Raw genomic sequence first — 21163 nt, 5'->3', positions numbered from 1 at the left:
AAAGCACACGTAGCTTAGTAGAGCCTTCAAGCTCAAAGCTTATCAATTCAAGCCTTGTGCTTGTTGAAATTAATTTATCACGGGCAGAATGCTTGGAAGTTGAGATACTACATTAATTTGTTTTGAATCTGCCAAATAAATACTACTGTATGGTTTTCTTTTATTTAATACCTCCTATTTTTGAATAATCCATATTTATAACTCAGATAACCAGGCAGTTAATTCTTCAGTTTAGATTAATAATATTGATGGTTTTTTCATCTGTCTCATCCTAGATAGAAAAATCAACCATTAAAATATATTAATCGTTTAGCTTGCAAAAAAAAAACGATGCGTAGTCCACATCCTGTTATTGTTATTTGTAGGTATTAACTTTTCATCGAGTGAGGAAGTCACCCAAATTTTATTCACAAATAATCAGAATGAGGCACACCCCAAAGAGACTACGCAACAGGTTTGTCACTTACCTACAATACATTTTCAACTAAACACAATGCACTTTAATAACATAAAATATTGGTTTATTTCATAAAGAAATAGCACAAGCAAATGCATAGCAGTAGAGGTGAAATCAAGATGTATAAAAGTACACCCACCTCATCATTAGATAAACTGGAAGGACCGCCCACTGAATCCATATTGACAAGCTGTATTCAGTAATACAAGGTGTTAGAATTAACAGAAGAAAAAAATATGTTGGAATTAAGTCAAACTAAACACCGATTAATATATGTTGGAATTAAGCCCCCCACATAGGAGGGAAACAAAGAAAAAGAAAGCGTCTTCATTTTCCACCGCAACTAATGAGGTTCCATTTTCCAAACAAAAAGGAACTCAAAAAACCAAAATGAACCTCAGATATTTGAAAAGGGGAAACATGGTAGAAAGATATTCACAACAATAATAATAAAAACAAACCTTCCCATTTGTGGAACCCATTTGTTTCTGAATACTTGAGAGTTTTGCCTGTGCATAGAGACCAGTGTTTTTCTTTACAAGTAGAACACTTAATAACAAAAAAAATAAAGCATACAAAAGAGAGCAACCAAAAAAATACCTCAGCCACAGCAGCCCGGGATTCTGCAGATGCAAGTGCACCCAGTGCATTAGTTAACTCTTTGCTCATATCCTCAACCTGTCTCAGAGAATTTTTCATGGTCTGGTCCCGATCAAGCGTAAGTCTTCGCACATTTTCTCTCTCTTCCTGTAACTCTTTCTTGGCTTCAGCCCATTCCCTCTGACACAAGACAATAGCAATAAGAAAATCATTAAGAAATGCCGAATATGTACTATATATTAGATGCAGTTAGTAGACTGTTAGTGTTGTTACATTGTAAGGATGACTGACACCTGTCAGTATCTATTACCTGCTATAGCAGGTCACTCTTTGTAATATAAAAACCAAGTTTGTTACACTTTGTAACTAACTTTTGATCAATAACAAATTTCAGAGAATCAATGAATATCTCTTTCTCTCTTTCTATTATGGTATCAGTAGACTAGATCGTAGCCTTCTCTTTCCGTGGCCATGGTGTCTTCACCGTCCACCGCTAGCTCCGCTTCCGATCGTGAAGATCCGTCGCCGGCGAAACCTTCACCGGTCGCTTCCGAAGATCTTCACCGCTTCAATTTCTCGCTCAAGCTTTCGCAGAAGTTAGATGAGAAAAATTTCCATCTCTGGCGGCAACAAGTGGAACCGTTTATCAATGCGCACGGACTCACTGAGTTCGTCGTCTGCACTCGCGTTCCACCTCGTTTCCTCACCGATGATGATCGCAACTCTGGATCTGAGAATCCTTCGTACTCGGCGTGGCTTCAGAAGGATCAAATGCTCCTCTCCTGGTTGCAATCCACGTTATCCAGTGAAATCCTTTCGCGTGTGTTAGGTTGTACTCATGCGCATGAACTTTGGGATCGACTCTTTCAGTATTTCCAGAAGCAAACACGCGCTCGTGCTCGTCAACTCCGTGTTGAACTTCGTGCTATGAAGCTTGATTCTCTTTCTGTTCAGGATTATCTTCTCAAGATTCGCATGATCGTTGATTCTCTTGCTTCGATTGGTGACTCTCTTCCAGTCTCACATCACATAGATGTCATTCTTGAAGGTCTTCCTTCTGAATTTGCACCGGTTGTGTCTGTAATTGAGAGCAAGTTTGGAGTTATGGACATTGATGAAGTTGAGATACTCCTTGTTGCTCATGAACTCAGACTTTCCAAGTTCAAGAAGGTTTCAGAGGTTCCTTCGTTGAATCTTACTCAAGCTCCACCTGAAACTCCTCATTCAACTGACTCTACATCTGTTGTTAGCACTGAAGCTCCTCCATCTCATTCCACTCCCTCCACTGAACCAGACTACAATAGTTTCAGAGGTGGTAGATCTGGTAGAGGAGGTGGTCGTTTTGGTAGAGGTCGTGGTGGTCGTAATTCCAATGTTCAATGCCAGGTTTGCTTCAAAGTAGGTCACACTGCTTTAAATTGTTGGCATCGGTACAATCAGCAGTTCCAGCCTCAACAATCTGCTGGCTATCCTCAAGTTCAGCAGCCTCAGCAAGCACCTATGCCTGGTACCTACTATCCTTCTGCACCTGTTGCTTGGTCAACTCCAGCTACTCATGTCTGGACTAGAGCTCCTGGACCAGCTAAAATGGCTGCTCCTATAATGCTTGCTCCTAGTACATTTGTTGCCAATGCTGCTCCCTCAGGATCTTCAGGTTGGTTCCCTGATTCAGGAGCTTCTTACCATGTCACTAGTGATGCCAAAAACTTGCAGCAACTCACTCCTATTGAAGGTCATGAGCAAATCTTCATAGGAAATGGACAAGGTTTGCCAATTCAGTCAGCTGGCTCTAGTTCTTTTCCTTCTCCTTATCAACCACACACACCTCTAACACTCAAGAATTTGTTGCTTGTACCTTCCATTACTAAAAATCTCATGAGTGTTAGCAAGTTTTGTAGGGATAACAATGTCTATTTCCTGTTCAATGCTGATACTTGTTATGTTAAATCTCAGGTCACCAATGATGTGCTTCTTCAAGGGTCTGTTGGAAGTGATGGTCTCTATGAATTTCCTCATATTCAGTTGTTCAACTCTGCCAAGTCAGCTAGTCTTTTTCCCTGTTTTTCTGCAAATAATTCTGATGTATCTAGCACTAAGTCTTCTAGTGTTGATTCAGGTTTGCCTAATATATGGCATCTTAGATTAGGGCATCCTAATCTTCAGACTTTGAAACTTGTTTTACAAAGTTGTAACATTCCTTTTTCCAATAAAGACCATTCTTTATTCTGTACTGCTTGTTGTATGGGAAAAGCACATCGTTTACACTCTACTGCTTCACACACCACCTACACTACACCTCTTGAACTTGTTTACTGTGACCTATGGGGACCCTCTCCTGGTCCTTCTGCCATGGGGTATCATTATTATATTTCATTTGTTGATGCCTTCTCAAAGTTTACTTGGATCTACTTACTTAAATCCAAATCTGAAGCATTACCTATTTTCAAACAGTTTAAATCTATGGTTGAATTACAACTAGGCTATCCTATTAAGTGTGTTCAATCTGATTGGGGAGGGGAATTCAGACCATTTACTTCTTATCTCACTGAGCTTGGCATTGTGCATAGGTTGATTTGCCCTCACACTCACCATCAAAATGGTGTAGTGGAGAGAAAACATAGGCATATAGTTGATCTTGGTCTCACCCTTCTCAGCCAAGCTTCTATTCCCATTTCTTACTGGGATTATGCCTTCCCTACAGCTGTGTACCTTATTAATAGGTTGCCTTCAGCCTCCATCAATTTTCAAATTCCATTTCAGCTTCTATTCCATCTGTCCCCTGATTACAAGTTCCTTAAGGTCTTTGGCTGCTCTTGCTTTCCCTTGCTTAGACCTTACAATTCTCACAAGTTTGGATTTTAGGTCTCAAGAGTGTATTTTTCTTGGTTATTCTCCTTCTCACAAAGGGTACAGGTGTCTTTCCCCTACTGGCAGGTTATACATCTCTAAGGATGTTATATTCAATGAGGCCAAATTCCCCTTTCATGAGCTTTTCTCCAAACCTGTTGCTCCTGTTTCTGCACCTACAGGTGTTACTCTCTCTGCTCTCCCTTTTCATAATTCTGCTCCTACACCTGTTTCTTCCTTATCTCCCACTTCAACTTCTAATACTTCCTCTACTAATACTGAGTCCTCATCTTCATCTTCCATGTCTGGTCAGTCTCACTCCTCTTCTGGTTCCACTCCTTCCTCCAGTAGTAGTGTCTCCCCTCAGTCCTCTCCATCCACTAATAATCCTCCTAACATCCCTCCTTTGGCTGTTCCTGTCCCAGTTGTCCCTGTTAATCAGCACAGCATGACCACTAGAGCCAAGTCTGGTTTTACTCAACCTAGATTACAACCAAAACTGCTTCTAACTCATGTTGAGCCTAAAACTGTGAAACAGGCCTTGTCCACTCCTCACTGGCACTCTGCTATGCAAGCAGAATATGATGCTCTTCTTGCCAACAAGACTTGGTCTCTTGTTCCTCTTCCCTCTGACAGACAGGCTATAGGGTGTAAATGGGTGTTCAGGGTCAAAGAGAATCATGATGGCAGTGTCAATAAGTTTAAAGCCAGGTTGGTTGCTAAGGGTTTTCATCAGCAACATGGTTTTGATTTCACAGAAACCTTCTCTCCTGTGGTTAAACCTGTGACTGTCAGACTCATACTCACCATTGCCCTCACTCATCACTGGCCTATCAAGCAGCTGGATGTCAATAATGCTTTCCTCAATGGTGTGTTGGCTGAAGAGGTGTACATGCAACAGCCTCAAGGGTTTGCAGACAAAGATTCTACTCTTGTCTGTAAGCTACATAAAGCTATCTATGGGCTCAAGCAAGCCCCTAGGCAATGGTTTGAGAAACTGCAGCAGTAAATGTGATCCTTCTTTGTTCACTTACTTGGCTAATGGTCATACCATATACCTTCTTGTTTATGTTGATGATATAATCATCACTGGCAGCTCTGCATCCCTTATTTCCTCTATAGTCTCTCAACTGAATCAGGCCTTCTCCCTTAAGTTTCTGGGTGATTTGGACTATTTTCTTGGCATTGAAGTTAAACCTGCTGCCAATGGTTCCTTAATTCTTACTCAGTCTAAGTACATTAGAGATTTGCTTCAAAGAACTAATATGTTAGAAGCTTCTCCTGTGAGCACTCCTATGCAGTCCACTTGTAAACTCACTAAAACTGGGTCTGCTGCCCTCTCTGATCCCTTCTTCTACAGGTTTGTGGTAGGTGCTTTACAATATGCCACAATTACTAGACCTGAACTTGCCTATGCAGTCAACAAAGTGTGTCAGTTTATGTCTCATCCCTTGGAGACTCACTGGATTGCTGTGAAGAGGATATTGAGGTACCTCAAGGGCACCATTAGTCATGGTTTGTGTCTTTCACCCTTGTCTCTTGCTGCTTCTCCTACTCTTAAAGTATTTTGTGATGCTGACTGGGCCTCTGACCCTGATGATAGAAGAAGTACTTCAGGGGCTGCTATATACTTTGGTGATAACCTCATCACTTGGTGGTCTAAGAAGCAACTGGTTGTGGCTTGTTCTAGTACTGAATCTGAGTATAGATCTCTTGCTCTGGCTACTGCTGACTTACTTTGGATTCAAACTTTGTTGCAAGAACTCCACATAGCCACTAAGCCACCAGTTGTGCTCTGTGATAATCTCTCAGCTGTCCTGCTTGCTCATAACCCCATCATGCACTCTAAAACCAAGCATATGGAAATTGACCTGTTTTTTGTCAGGGAAAAGGTCCTTGCCAAGAGGATTTCTGTACTCCACATTCCTGGGACTGATCAGATTGCTGATGTCCTTACAAAACCACTGGCATCTACCAAGTTTTTGGAGCTTAGACACAAACTCAGAGTTGTTACCACCTCCTGAGTTTGTGGGGGGGGGTATTAGATGCAGTTAGTAGACTGTTAGTGTTGTTACATTGTAAGGATGACTGACACCTGTCAGTATCTATTACCTGCTATAGCAGGTCACTCTTTGTAATATAAAAACCAAGTTTGTTACACTTTGTAACTAACTTTTGATCAATAACAAATTTCAGAGAATCAATGAATATCTCTTTCTCTCTTTCTATTACTATAAAACATGAGTTCAACATCAGGAAAGGAAGAATACATCATGGACTTGGGGATACTGGAAGTTTTAAAAGCTATATAGGACAGATAGGAGCAATTGATATAAAATAAATATAACTGAGAATCAACAATTGTGTAGCATGAGAGATAGTAGATATAAGAAAATGCCATCGTTTATTTTATTATCTTTTGATATAGATTTAGAAGAATGTGCAGATAGTTGAAGAACGGCGACAAGTGACGACCAATGGAGAATGAACACGCTGGAGCCTGGAGGAGAACATGAACACAAACCGAAAGGATAATCCAGTAGAAGAAAAAAGTTGGAAAACCAACTCCCCAGAAAATCAGAAGCAGAGACCTTTGAAACAGACCACAATGATGGGACTCAAAATAGAGAATAACCACTGGTAAATAGGGAATATTCCCAAGAAAGAAGAAAACTCACCTCCAATTTCTTTGAATGTTCTTCTTGTTTTACCCTCTCCGCAACTCTTGCTTCCTACAAATTATGAAATAGAAAGAACTTCCATAAAGTAAGCACTGGAAAAGTAATAAATAAACACACATTGAGGAGAATAATCTACCTCTCGAACTTCTTCAGCACTCTGTATGGTACCCAATGTAGCCTACAATGGAAAGAGTAAGAATATGCAAAATTTGAGAAATATAAGTATTAAATACTGAATAATCCTGACCTGCAAGCGGTACATCCTTTCAGATAAATTGCGAACCTCATCAGATGCTCTCTTTTCAGCATTTGATAAGACTTCCTTTTCATTCTTTAAAGCCGACAACTGAAATAACAGAAAATAAGTTCGTCAAGGAAAGGATATATCTTTGTTCAAAGTTCACAAAAATGTAACCAGAAAAATATGTAACTTCAAGAAAATCTCAACCTCCATAGAAAGTCTCCGAGAGAGCTCCTCAGCAGCATTCAATGACTCTGAACTCTCCCGCAATTTTCTTTGGTAATCGACAACTAGCTGAGAAAACTCCACATTTCTTGCTAAAATGCCTTTTGCTTCAGCTTTCTATATTCTCAAAAAAGTTCATAAATTAGTACAATACAGGGGTGCATGAACAAAACACTTGATATTACACAAAGTAATTGCCTGGTAATCAAATTCCTTCATAAAGCTATCGAGCCGTTCTCTAACAAAATTTGCTTCTAGTTCCATTTTGTCACGCTCTGATCGCAATACAATAATCTCGCTCCTGAAAATACGCAAAAGTTCAGCCTAAGATATTAGCTATGTAGCTAAAAAGAAAGCAAGGGCAGTAAAAGGATCATGAACTTTTGGTTATCCAAAGAATCATCAAAAGAATAGGATTAATATAAAAGGGTTATTAGAGTTATATCTTAGAATATGAATAATCAGCACTATAGAATAATTAAGTCCAGCCTTAATCTAATAGAATAAGAAAAGTCTTCCTTAATTGTAGAGCTTGAATGATTCAACTCTTGAATGTTCATCTCCTCTTGTATAAATAGAGCATAATGCTCCTTTCCAATTCAGCAATAACAGAATCTGTTTCTCTCTTTTCTCTTTTAGCTTTTTCTCTCTTCTCTCTCATATCTCACTCTAATATGGTATCATAGAGCTTCGGTTCTATCCATGGCAGCGATTCCAGTAACTACAGCTCCGGCCACCCCAACATCTATGTCCTTCCAACTCAAAATCACAGAAAAACTTGATGAGAAGAATTTCCTACTTTGGCGCCAACAAGTAGATCCTTTCGTTAACGCGAACAATCTTCAAAACTACCTTTACCTTCGTGACATACCGAATCGATACCTGACTGATGAAGATCGTGCCGCTGCTCGTGAGAACCCTGCGTATCGCACCTGGATTACGCAAGATCAGTGGCTTATGACGTGGCTTCAATCCACGCTTTCACCTTCAATTCTTTCACGTGTTCTTGGATGCGTTCATTCCTACGAGCTTTCGGAACGTATTCTTGCGCATTTTCAAAAGCTTAAACGTGCGAAAGCAAGACAACTACGAGCGGAACTCAGATCTACAACACTTGAAGACAAATCTGTTGGTGATTATCTGGTTCGCATCAAAGCTCTTGTTGACGCGCTTGCTTCAGTAGGAGATCCAGTTCCAGATCAGCAACACATTGATGTGATTCTTGAAGGTCTTCCTCAAGACTTTGCCTCTGTTATTTCAGTTATTGAAAGCAAGTTTGATTCAGTAGAACTTGAAGAAGTTGAAGCTCTTCTTCTTGCTCATGAGATGAGATTCAACAAGTATAAGAAACACTCACAAATGGAGGTGGCTGCCTCAGTGAATCTCACTCAAGCCAATTCTCAACCTGAAACTGATAACTCGAATAACAAGAACAATGAACAAGCTGTGAATTCAACCTTTAATCCAACCTATTCAAGAGGAGGCCGTGCAGCTGGCCGTGGTGGTGGACGCGGCCGTGGGAGAGGTAGGTTCAGCAACATTCAATGTCAAGTTTGCTTCAAATATGGTCATCTTGCTGCTAACTGCTATCATAGGTTCAATCAACAATTTCAACCTAACATACCTGCTGATTTTCAAACAATGAACCTACAAAATTTCTATCCGTATCAACCAATTGGTGGACCTCAGTTTGCTCAGCCCATGGTTAACACTCGGTCACGCCCAAGCTATCAACCAAGACTTGCCCCTCTCCCTGTTCCTCAGTCACATATCACTCCCAATGCTATGATTGCTAACACAACTTCAGTTCCAAGCAGTGCCTGGTTCCCAGACTCAGGAGCTTCTTATCATGTTACCAATGCCTCTCAAAACATACAGCAAACCACACCTTTTGAAGGTCCTGATCAGATCTTCATTGGTAACGGTCAAGGTTTGCACATTCACTCTTCAGGCTCTTCTTATTTTCCTTCTCATTCTAAACCTAACACTCCATTAGCTCTTCATAATTTACTGCTTGTTCCTTCTATTACAAAGAACCTGATAAGTGTCAGCAAATTCTGTCTTGATAATAGAGTTTTCTTTGAGTTTCATGCTGATATGTGCTATGTCAAATCTCAGGCTACCAATGAAATTCTGCTCCAAGGTCGTGTAGGAAGTGATGGCCTGTACCAATTTTCCCATCTTCAGCTTCTTAAGTCTCCTTCAACAAGTCAAGTCTCATGTCTCACCTTAGACTCTAATGCTCATGTTTCAAGATCTGATTCCAGCACTAGTGATAGGGTTTCAGTTTCTAATCAAAATGTATCAGCTAATAACTCATATAATTCTCAACATACTTGGCATCTACGCCTTGGTCATCCAAATTCTAATACTATGAGACTTGTTTTAGCTCAATGTAATATTCCTTATTCTAATAAAGCTGAATCTATCTTTTGTTCTGCCTGCTGTATGGGAAAGGCACATAGGCTGCACTCCCCTCAGTCACAAACTCAATATCACTCTCCTCTTGAATTAATTTTCAGTGACCTATGGGGTCCTGCCCCAGTCAAATCCTCCCAAAACTTTACCTACTACATCACCTTTGTTGATGCATACACCAGATTTACTTGGATCTATTTGCTCAAAAATAAATCTGAAGCCTTAACTATCTTTAAACAATTCAAAGTCATGGCTGAATTACAATTTGGATTTCCTATTAAATCTGTCCAAACTGATTGGGGTGGTGAATTTCGCCCATTTACAAAGTTTCTTTCTGATCTTGGCATTATTCATCGCCTAGTTTGCCCTCACACTCATCACCAAAATGGTGTAGTGGAGAGGAAGCATAGACACGTTGTTGATCTTGGTTTAACCCTCTTGAGTCATGCCTCTTTACCTCTCAAATTTTGGGATCATGCCTTTTTAACCGCTGTCTACCTAATAAATAGGTTACCAACCATGTCTCTCAATCAACATATACCATATGCTGTCCTTTTCAATCAAAATCCTGACTATAAATTCCTTAAAGTCTTTGGGTGTGCTTGTTTTCCTCTCCTTCGCCCATACAACTCTCAAAAATTTGACTTTAGATCCCACGAGTGCCTTTTTCTAGGGTACTCTACAGCTCACAAAGGTTACAAATGTCTCTCTCCAAGTGGTAGAATATTCATCTCTAAAGATGTTCTTTTCAACGAGTCCAAATTTCCTTACAATGATCTTTTTTCCTCTAATGTTTCTCTCCCCTCATCAACCATTCCATCCTCCTCCTCATCTAAAGTAACCCTTAACACACAAGCTCTCCCTCATGTTTTTCCCGTTCCTACTGCTTCCACTACCTCACACTCCTCTTCTTTTTCTCAATCCAATTCCAGCCCCACACCTATTGTCTCACACTCCTCTTCTTCTTCCCAATCCAATTCCAGCCCCACACCTACTGCCTCTGGGTCAGCAACCCCTATAACACAAACAGCCAGCACTAATCCTACTCCTTCACCCTCTTCAAATGCCAACAATCAGCCTACTACTACCACTTCACTATCCTCCTCCTCTATTTATGCTCCTAGGGATCCTAACCTTCAGCCTCTCCCCACCAATACTCATCCTATGACTACTAGAACTAAATCTGGTGTACCCTTACCTCGTCTAAATCCTTCCATTTTTCTTGTCAATTCTGAGCCTAAGAGTGTTAAAACTGCTCTCCAAGATCCTAAGTGGTTTGCTGCTATGCAAGAGGAGTATGGTGCCTTGATAAGGAACAACACTTGGTCTTTGGTACCACTGCCTGCTAACAGGAAAGCAATAGGCTGCAAGTGGGTTTTTCGTGTAAAGGAAAATGCTGATGGGACAGTAAATAAGTACAAAGCTAGGCTTGTTGCTAAGGGGTTCCATCAAGTCCATGGATTTGACTTTAATGAAACTTTCTCCCCTGTTATTAAACCGGTCACAATTAGAATTATTTTGACTCTTGCTCTAACTTACAATTGGCCTTTGCAGCAGTTGGACATAAACAATGCCTTTTTGAATGGCATTCTTGAAGAGGAGGTTTATATGATGCAACCCCCTGGATTTACTGCCCCTAATTCATCTCTGGTTTGTCACTTGCACAAGGCCTTGTATGGCCTAAAACAAGCCCCGAGGCAATGGTTTGAAAGACTCAAAACCACTCTTTTATCCTTTGGCTTTCTAAACAGCAAGTGTGATACTTCACTTTTCATCTACAAGCATCACAATGCTGTCATTTATATGCTGGTTTATGTTGATGATATAATCATCACAGGAAACTCCCCTCCTCTCATCAAGCAAGTTACTCAACAATTAAATCATGTGTTTGCTCTCAAACAACTTGGTGACTTGGATTATTTTCTGGGCCTTGAGGTGAAGAAATTGTCCAATGGAAATCTCCTTCTCACTCAATCTAAGTACCTAAGGGACTTGCTAATCAAAACTGATATGGAGAATTCCAATCCAGTTGCTACTCCTATGGCATCCTCCACCAAACTCATCAAAACAGGGTCTGCTGCCTTGTCTGATGCCTCCCACTACCGGTCCATTGTAGGGGCCCTGCAGTATGCAACAATTACACGGCCAGAAATCTGCTATGCTGTTAACAAAGTATGTCAATTCATGGCACACCCCTTGGAGTCCCATTGGCTAGCTGTCAAGCGTATTCTGCGCTACCTAAAAGGAACTATCACCTCTGGTTTATTGTTCACTCCTGCCTCCACTGTTCCGTTCTCTCTGCAAGCCTATTGTGACGCTGACTGGGCTGCTGACCCAGATGATAGAAGATCCACCTCTGGGTCAGCTGTGTACTTAGGCCCTAATTTGATCTCTTGGTGGTCCAAAAAGCAAACTGTTGTTGCTCGTTCTAGTGCTGAGGCAGAGTATCGCAGCTTGGCTCACACCACAGCTGAAGTTTTATGGGTTCAAACTTTGCTAGCTGAACTAAAAATTCCCTTGACAACTCCAACCATCTATTGTGACAACCAGAGCACAGTTGCTATGGCTCATAACCCTGTTCTTCATGCAAGAACAAAGCATATGGAAATTGACCTCTTTTTTGTAAGAGAAAAGGTGATTAATAAGTCTCTCACTGTCTGCCACATTCCTGGTGTTGACCAGAAGGCTGACATCCTCACCAAGCCTCTCTCATGTTCAAGATTTATGGAGCTCAGCAGCAAGCTCAACCTGTCTGCCTCAAGTCAGCCTTTGCAGCCACCTTGAGCTTGTGGGGGAGTATTAGAGTTATATCTTAGAATATGAATAATCAGCACTATAGAATAATTAAGTCCAGCCTTAATCTAATAGAATAAGAAAAGTCTTCCTTAATTGTAGAGCTTGAATGATTCAACTCTTGAATGTTCATCTCCTCTTGTATAAATAGAGCATAATGCTCCTTTCCAATTCAGCAATAACAGAATCTGTTTCTCTCTTTTCTCTTTTAGCTTTTTCTCTCTTCTCTCTCATATCTCACTCTAATAAGGGTATTAAATATATCTAACATGGGATTAGCAAAGAAGATCCGAAATTTTAAAAACATTGTTACGTCAACAACTATGAGAGTCACATTATACATGTAATGTAAACCTGGACGTTTAACTAGTTCATTATTTTAGTTGAACAAATATAACACTGGATAGCTGGGAAACTGTTCTATAGTTTCTCTTTGGGTCATCTACATATTCCTATTCAATTCAATGTATCAAAAGAAATACTCAATGAAAATCAGTTTTTGAAGACTATTAACCAACAAGAGGCCTAATTGTATATAAATAGAAGTTGCTGATCGTGAAATAAGGCAACCCGCTATAGAACTACATAGTGAATGTACATAATAGGAAATTTGAAGCACCAAGTAGCCATCAGTAACCAGTATAACTTTCTGTTCTTAATTAAGTAGTATTAGAATATTTCTAGGTTTCGGCCAATTATAATATTATATTGAGCAATGCTACACTTAACACGCAATATTGACACTATACCAGACAACGTATAAAATACACCTAATATTTAGTGCATTCCAAATATTGAGAGGGAAAAACTCTACCCCCTATTTCTACTAATAGAAGAACTCCAAATCCTAGCATCTCTTCTTCACCAGAAAAAATAAAAATTTTAGGACTAGGAATAATGTTAAAATGTTGGATAGCCACCTTAAAGACAGCCCTGCTCCTACCTTCATTAATCGTGGCAAATTTGGTCTTTTAATGCAGCCTGCTTCATTGTGTTACGTGTGAAGTGTGAAGGGGTATGTTTATCCCCAATCAAATATTGTGAGGTTGAGTTAACCCAAATATAAGGTAGTATTAGAGCATATCAAGGATCTACAGTTGTGCATGAAAATGTAAGTTGAAAAACCGCATCATTTGCAGTCTGCATTTGGCCACTTTTATAGCAGCAATTTTAGGCTGCTTTCATTGCAGCCTCGGGCACCTCATTGCGCTGGATCTCAAGGGATGTGCTTAAACTCAATATGGCCTAAGTAGTAATTATGAGGCACTGGACACAGTAAAATACATAATAAACAAAAATAAAAAATCATAGCAATTTAGTAAAACCTTACCTAGACTTTGCTAAATCATCCTCAAGACATCTTACACGCTCTGCAGCTTTTTCAAGAGACTTCTTAGCAGCTTCCTATAATAATGAAAAGGTTACAACTACTAATCTGACAAATTATTATAACAAAAAAAAATGGATAGGTTACATCACATAATTTCAAACAAGAAGTATACAATGAATAAGGAATAATAGTAAAACCTAAAACACTCAACGCATCCTAGTATTATAAAAAATATTTTAAAAAAATCTTTTTTTCCTCTTTTTTTTTTCGCAAAAGAGAAAACCCCAATGTAAAAAGAGAGAAAGAAATTGGATAGAAAACCTAAAGTTTTGATATTTTCTTAGGGATAAGTTTGGATTTTTATTTGAAAAAATTGAGGTTAATTTCGTTAATATAATGAATTATATTTTAGCATCCCTCCCCTCCCTTCCAAAAAAAAAAAACCAAATTCGAAGGAAACAAAATATCACTCTACGAGGGATTCTAATCTCCTTCTCTTCCCTCCCCTCCTCTCCAACAATTGAACCAAACACTCTGCATTTAAAATATTCTGTCTCCTCCCCTCCCCTGCTAACAGCCACTTCTCGAGTGCAACACAGCTGCAGGGATTTCTACAGGCACTCTACAAGGTGCATATTATTTATAAATCATCTATAAGACCTCTACAAATAGCTTAACCTTGAGCAGCATTTTCCTCAAAAGGAAGTATGTGATTATAATTGTATTCAAGTATTGTTAAAGTATCTTTTTACCTGTGAACTTTCAATTGAAGTCTTGACGTTGTTTCTTCCAACTTCTGCAGCAGCTGAAAATTCAGGAAATAACTAATATAAGGTAACATGCTTAATAGAAAAATAGAGAGGATGAAGAATGTTTCGTCATTGAGTCAGAGAGAGAGAGGGAGAAATTTTGTTATTGATAGTTTGTAATTAGTTACAATAGGTGAGTTTCCTTATTTATAAGGAAAGAGTGAGTGTGCATTGAGCATAACAAACTTAGTGCCAGCATTGTAATTAACTTATACACATTCTAACAACTTCTCTAAACCTGTTGCAACTTACTTTATATTTATAAGGCAGAGTTGCTTTATGCTACTGCTAGTACACACTCTAATAATGCTAACTGGTAATTTTCAAAACTAAAAGCTTATTTACACTATAACATTCAATGCAAACTGGTAATTTTCATAATATAACAGCAATACTTTATGTGCCATAGTACTCTTTCCGTTAATATAAAACTATGTTGCCTAAATTGAAAGAATTAAGAAACTTGGTAAGTTGGTAGCACTATTAAATTTTTTAACAAATGATTTTGTTTCAATAAGTTTATCCTTCAAGAGAGAGAATAAGTTTATATTCCAAAGATAGTATTAACGGTTGGTTGCAAAAGAAATGTCAGATAATTAGGGTGTGTTAGTAAAGAAATAACTAATATAGTTGAAAAATAAAAGGGGTCCTATAAAAAGGGACAAGGAAATTTATCAAAAGAGTCTTATATTTTGGATCAGATGTAGTAACACTAACAAGTAAAAAATTAAAACAAGGGTCTTTTTTATAATGGAAGAACCCTTGAAGAAATCCTGAATGAGCTAAACATCAAAGAGAAACAAGTTATAGCAGCAACAATTTGGCGTATTGACTTGATTAAAACTGAGATGTTCTCCAAAGAGATTATGAGCTGTTTTTACTTATGACTTTCATTCAGATATCACAGTTTCAATTATGAAAATCTAAGGACCCCAAGACTTGGATATCTATAAAAACATAAGGTATCATAAACCTATGTCGTGTCACCAAGGCTTCTTTGCCCCATTTTTGCTTTTATTATGGTGAAACTTAAGTTACCTTCTATTAACATTGGATGTACACAAATAGAACCTTTTATTGAAAAAAACTGTTTACTAAATGGCAACTTTTTAGCAAAGATGAAGAATGAAGGTTGGCAATACCATCAAGCCCTATTCCAAATCAAATTAATTGCACCAGAAGGGGTGAGGAGGGAACAGATTTAAGAGCCAGAGGCATCAAATAAACAATTATGTCACCTGCAAGAGCGTTTGTAGAATGGGTGTGAGATAAATGAAGACTATGCTCCTCCTCATACAACCTCTTATACATGGCAACCTACAAGAAGTAAGAATTGAAAGTAAAAATTCTGAGGCATTAATAACGAGAATAAAACAAGTAAAAGAAGTAAGAATACTACAAAACAAATGGGCCATAATAAAATGGAGCATTCAGACCAACACTTAGTTTAATTATATTTAGGGTTCTATAAGTCTGGTTTTCTTATCACAGCAGGACCTGCAGGGTCCTCTCTTTAATAGAAAACCCCAACCCCCTCCCAAGGTTCTAAACATTGCACTGAAATATTCCTGCAGAATTCTAAAATCAAAAACACTACAAATGCTTACAGATGCATGAAGCGATTCAATCATCTGTCCTTGCTCTTCCGCTCTCTGCAGAACAGCCGCAACTTTAGAAGCAGCTTCTTCAGTATGTTTTTTGAGTTCCATTTCAAGTTTGTCCTGCAATTCAATTGCAAAAATGATAACCATATAATCTAGGTGCCTTTATGTTCAGCAGCATGAGGGCAAAAACAAAATTCCCATCCAACCTTGAATTCCACCTCCTGATTTTCAAGTTGTCCAGAGAGACTGCGTACAAGACTTCTGAGTTGAACATTCTGCTCAACTAGTCCACTTATGTCCTTGAAGGTTAACTGTGTCTCAATTCCCAAATTGAAATTATTACATGCAAAAATGAAATGCAGAAACAAAAGCTAAGATAAAAAAAATCAAAAAAAAAACTTACAAGGTGCTCTGATATGACGTTTTCAGCTTCAGTGTTTGTACTTGTTCTTGAGGCAATATTAGTTGCATTCGCATTAATATTATTACCAAAAGACCCACAACGAACTTGTATGTCTTGGCATTCCTTCAAAAGTACTGTCACCTGTAAAGATTCAATTGTCAATTAATAAATTTAAATATAAGAAAGTTTGTCAACAAACTGAATCATACCAGAGGCTGTAAAGTTAAAATCATGGCAATGGCCACTGCCAAGTAAACAGAATTAAATGGTTGTCATCCAGAGACAACAATTTTGGCATGAGAAGTTACAACTTAAAAAACTAGAAGAAAACCTAGAAATCAAATTTTTCATTGAGTTGAAGCTGAAATTTGTTGCTTTCCAAAGAAAGCTTTCGTTGTACCAAAATCACATCCCGGATTCAGGGATAAAGTTAGCACTTTACCATAAATGCATAAAAACTGAACATTAGGATTAACCACAAGCACCGAATTAGCATAAATAAGATAATTTGATCATGAGAGAAGAAGACTAATTTAACTCAAGTGAGAAAAGAAGACAAGTGGAACCTAATCCAATTAAAGGAGACTAGATTGGAGAAAGATAAACTAAAAACAAAGACTCTGAATGGTCTGACGGAAATTTTGGTTTGTACTAGTAATACGCATTGACTTGGGTAACCGAGCCCACCTTGTAGAATAGGCTTGGTAGTTTCCTCTAGGCAGTCACATTAACATGCATATTATTACAACAACAAAAATAGCAATAATGAAGACTCCAAACTAAGCTCTAAAACAAACTGCTTGATGAAATGGATATACAAACATAGTAAACTACCAGAAAATGAAAGGGACACTCCAGATTACCTGTTTTCGAAGGTCGTCAATTTCTTTCTGAGCAAGATTATAATCACGTTCATGCCTTTTGAGGTCAGCCTGTAAAATCCACACTTAGAAAATCTAAATGCAAAAAAAAACGGTGGATAAAACTGTGTTTCGGTATACAAACCTTTAGTTCCAGGATGGTTTTCTCCAAGTAAGAATTTTCATTGAGGGAGTTTTGCAATTTTTGGTTCATCAAAGAGTATGCATCAGCCATTTTTTCATGTTCCACTGCATGATTGACAATTATTTATTTTAGCAAAAACAGGTATGGCTCTGAATGTGACAAAGATAATACTTGCATTCAGTCTACAGTGACAACAAGTGCAAGCAAAATTTTAAATTTGAAAAACAATTGTGTTGTTACGAGTTATACACGAAAATGTTCAACTAAATTTAATAATTAGCTTTGGAGTTCCTTTATTTATGGTGTAGATATAAATTTTGAAAAAGAATTAGGTTGTTAAGGATAAATTTGTCTAGAAAAAGGTTCGACCAAACTTCATAATTACTGGAGCTCCCTATCTATCTATTTATATAAAAGTACAATTCAAGAATGAAGTTATTTATTTTATAGTTACTATATTTTTGCTAATATCTATTCTACATTTAATGCTGAATAGGATTATGAAACAAAAAAAAAGTGCACCTAAAGGGAAAAGGTCAAACATCAGTTCATGAGTCATAGAATTTCCTCTATAGTATGCATCTTTGGGTGTGTGAATTCACTCTATAGTAAAATGAATCTCAGTTTCTATCAAATAGAAAATAATTGGAGATTCTTTTGGTCCGATTTAGAAGAAAAAGTTACAAATGTATTTATGATGTAAGAGATATCTTTAGCCTCATTTAAAATGTTTGACTTTTTAATATTGGTGGGAGTAATGTCTCACAAATTCCTGCAAATGTATATTGAGATTAAAACATTCAAAAAGTTACAAAAATTTAACTTCATGTATTTTAATGTTCTATAGTTTTTATTATAATTAGGACCAGAGGGAGTATATAATTAAAAAATTAAAAAATAACAAAAAGAATCAAGATTTAAATCCAGTTCTAACTTTTGATTGCTCATTGGACCTGGTCACAACAATAAGGACAAAAAAGTGGACAAGAATTAATTATATCTTCTTCTCTAGTATACTATTTACTGACTCATAGTCAACTCAACAAAAAGTTATACCTCTCTCATCTTCTATGGCTTCGGCTTTCTCCTCCAACTCATATAGAACCTGAAAAAATTCATAGAAGATTGCAGTATCTTTCATTAAATATACATATTTGTGTTTAAATGTGTATTAATAAACTTGATATAACGATAGTGAATAAAAAAAGGAAAACATAGATAACAGTGAACAATACTGTCAACAAATGCCACAAAATGCACTGCTTATTTTGGACAATCGACATATTCTATTTCATTTTTAATATGCATCAAACATCATGTCATGGGTCTTCTGCGGGCCCCTTAAGATTGCATTCAGGTCTTAATGCAAATTGAAGGTGAGATGAAACCGATCACATTCAAACGGATGTTGCATACTTTCCCAATTAATTAGTCTATACCTCCCATCAGAAAGTTGTGTGAAAAGAGTTAAGCAAGAACCTAGAGATCAAAGAGTTGTGTGAAAAGAGCTAAGAAAGAACCTAGAGATCAAAGAGCATGAGGTCCTTGTAAACAGAATAACTAACTACAGTTAGGTAGTTGGAGTAGTTTGGAGACAGAAATGTATTTGAAGAAGAGTATGTATTGTATTGCATTTAGCTCGAGCTTAAGGAGAAAAGAAGGGAATTCAATGTATTTGGACCAAGTTTATGAAGAGCCTAGTCACTAAAATCTCAAGGAATTGTTTCCTTTTTCTTGCTAGAACCAAGGCCTATCCTAATTCTATGATTCCGCTGGTAGAAATTAGGAATATGGGCTCATTCAACAAAATTTCAACCTCTTTAAATATAGATCAAATTCAATCAAAATGCTTCTTCATAATAACTAACTAGTATCAAACAGACATGAAGAAATACATAATAAATGATGATTGCACCAAATTCCCTCCTATCAATGTTATATAAAAAGATGACCACATCAGTCATACCCGTTGTAAAATTGCCTCTGACTCCTTCCTTCCCAATTGTTCGTGTCTCAAAGCATCAACAGCCTCTTGGTATTTTGCATACATCTTCGCCAACTTCGACAAGTAGAAGGATACAGTAAAAAGATTTAAGTGGGCGAACTTCGACAAATCAAATAAGAAAACAGGTCAAGAATTGAAAGTAAAATTCAAATAACTCACACTCCACCCATCTCGCAAAAGTGATGCAGCTAATGCTGTTCCAGAAACCCCAACAGGGAGTTTTGGGACTATCGCATTATTGCCTTCATCCGTAATATCAGCTACAACAGATGTCAGCCACCTGTAACAAAAAAGGAAGGTACTGAGAAATATGCTCCTAGGAGAAAATAAAGGCCTACATGATTAAGCATGTTTTCGAAACTAAATACATAAGCAAGATTGATGAGAGATTAAATTACATACACTGATCTTGCACAAAATGAAAATTTACACTACCTTTCACTACTACTTCGTAAAGCATCTCTATTAATCAAGACTATAAACTGATAAGATACTCTATTTCAAAACTTGATTTGAAAAGGAAAAGTATAATTTTCTTCTGAACTGTGAAGACCAACCAGTATCTAAGTTCAAAGGGATAAAATTGAACATGGAGGGACTGTCCAACCTATTGTGTTGTTCCACATAACTCTCTGTATATTCCTGCTTTCAATTTCCAAGAATTACAAAACCTTATTATTGTCTCGGTCATAATAGATTATTTGAATGCTTCGAACCAAATTGGTACAAATATTTGTGCACATCTTTTTTGGCCATGAATCTTGATACATTCTTATTAATCGCATGAATTATATTTATCCCATAAACTGTGGCCAACAACTTTTTGGACATTTAGATTTACAACTTGAATCTCAAATTATTTTGAGGTCATATATGATATATCCGCTTGTGCTTTTTACATATGTCACTTGTTTTTACTTTAAAATACCCTATTTGTATTGATTATGTGTCTAAGAGTCCATAATTAGATTACAATCGTAATTTAAACACAATTAAAAATCAAAAATCAAACAGGTCCTTTCAATTCGATAACTATGATAGTGACAGGCCTGGGGTAATCATCAGAAATGAATAGTGAGGGGTCGGGCAATCAGTAACAAGGAAGCAAATAAGGGGGGGTGGGGGGGATGCAGTGGAGAAGCAGGCAATCATTCAAGGTTGTTTTGAGCATGCTGGTTGTCGATGATCAGAGAAGGTTTGGTTCTTTAATATTTTTGTTTTTAATATATTTCCCTGCACTTTTTCTGCTAAAATTGGAGCTTTGACCTCTGAACTACCTTATTTCTAAAATAAATTATAATTCCTATTGTATTCTAATACTACAATCATATGTGTGAAAATGATCATTGCTCAATGTTATCAACAGTGGGAAGTGGGAACTATGTTATTCGCCATGGCTAGGTTACTTGAATGTACTAAGAGTTACATCATATTTCAAAGAAATGGCAGATTTTTGCATACTTCAGTTCTTGTTTCTCAATGTTATCAACAGTGGGAAGTGGGAACTATGTTATTCGCCATGGCTAGGTTACTTGAATGTACTAAGAGTTACATCATATTTCAAAGAAATGGCAGATTTCTGCATACTTCAGTTCTTGTTTCTCAAGAATGAAATTCTATCTATTTCTGATACACCCCAAGGCTTGTCATTTCCAGCTACTTAAGCAAAAAGCAGCACACAAGAATAAGATGGGAAAATGAGTATAATCAAGTGCCTCAGAACATAAAAAAAGATCAACAGAGAC

General features: G+C 37.6%; 1 protein-coding gene across 3 annotated transcripts in view; it reads right to left on the bottom strand.

The window, feature by feature from the left end:
- The window catches only part of LOC131594671 (nuclear-pore anchor-like), a 35568-nt gene that overhangs the window by 11504 nt on the left and 2901 nt on the right, over positions 1-21163 (bottom strand). For 2 of the 3 annotated variants that reach the window (XM_058866856.1, XM_058866854.1), the window contains exons 10-28: positions 19578-19698; positions 19380-19472; positions 18470-18518; positions 17414-17517; positions 17272-17340; positions 16409-16549; positions 16212-16322; positions 16009-16122; positions 15640-15718; positions 14345-14397; positions 13593-13666; positions 7250-7352; positions 7034-7168; positions 6833-6931; positions 6722-6763; positions 6583-6636; positions 1058-1237; positions 919-966; positions 597-647 (exon numbers count right to left, since the gene is read on the bottom strand). In XM_058866856.1, the coding sequence (XP_058722839.1) occupies positions 597-647; positions 919-966; positions 1058-1237; positions 6583-6636; positions 6722-6763; positions 6833-6931; positions 7034-7168; positions 7250-7352; positions 13593-13666; positions 14345-14397; positions 15640-15718; positions 16009-16122; positions 16212-16322; positions 16409-16549; positions 17272-17340; positions 17414-17517; positions 18470-18518; positions 19380-19472; positions 19578-19698 (1720 nt within the window). The remainder of the gene's footprint in view (positions 1-596; positions 648-918; positions 967-1057; positions 1238-6582; positions 6637-6721; positions 6764-6832; positions 6932-7033; positions 7169-7249; positions 7353-13592; positions 13667-14344; positions 14398-15639; positions 15719-16008; positions 16123-16211; positions 16323-16408; positions 16550-17271; positions 17341-17413; positions 17518-18469; positions 18519-19379; positions 19473-19577; positions 19699-21163) is intronic. The other variant, XM_058866855.1, reaches the window with a different exon arrangement.

Source organism: Vicia villosa, linkage group LG4, assembly GCF_029867415.1.
Source record: "Vicia villosa cultivar HV-30 ecotype Madison, WI linkage group LG4, Vvil1.0, whole genome shotgun sequence".
NCBI classification, from domain to species: Eukaryota; Viridiplantae; Streptophyta; class Magnoliopsida; order Fabales; family Fabaceae; genus Vicia; species Vicia villosa.
This window is presented reverse-complemented; position numbering and strand designations above follow the sequence as displayed.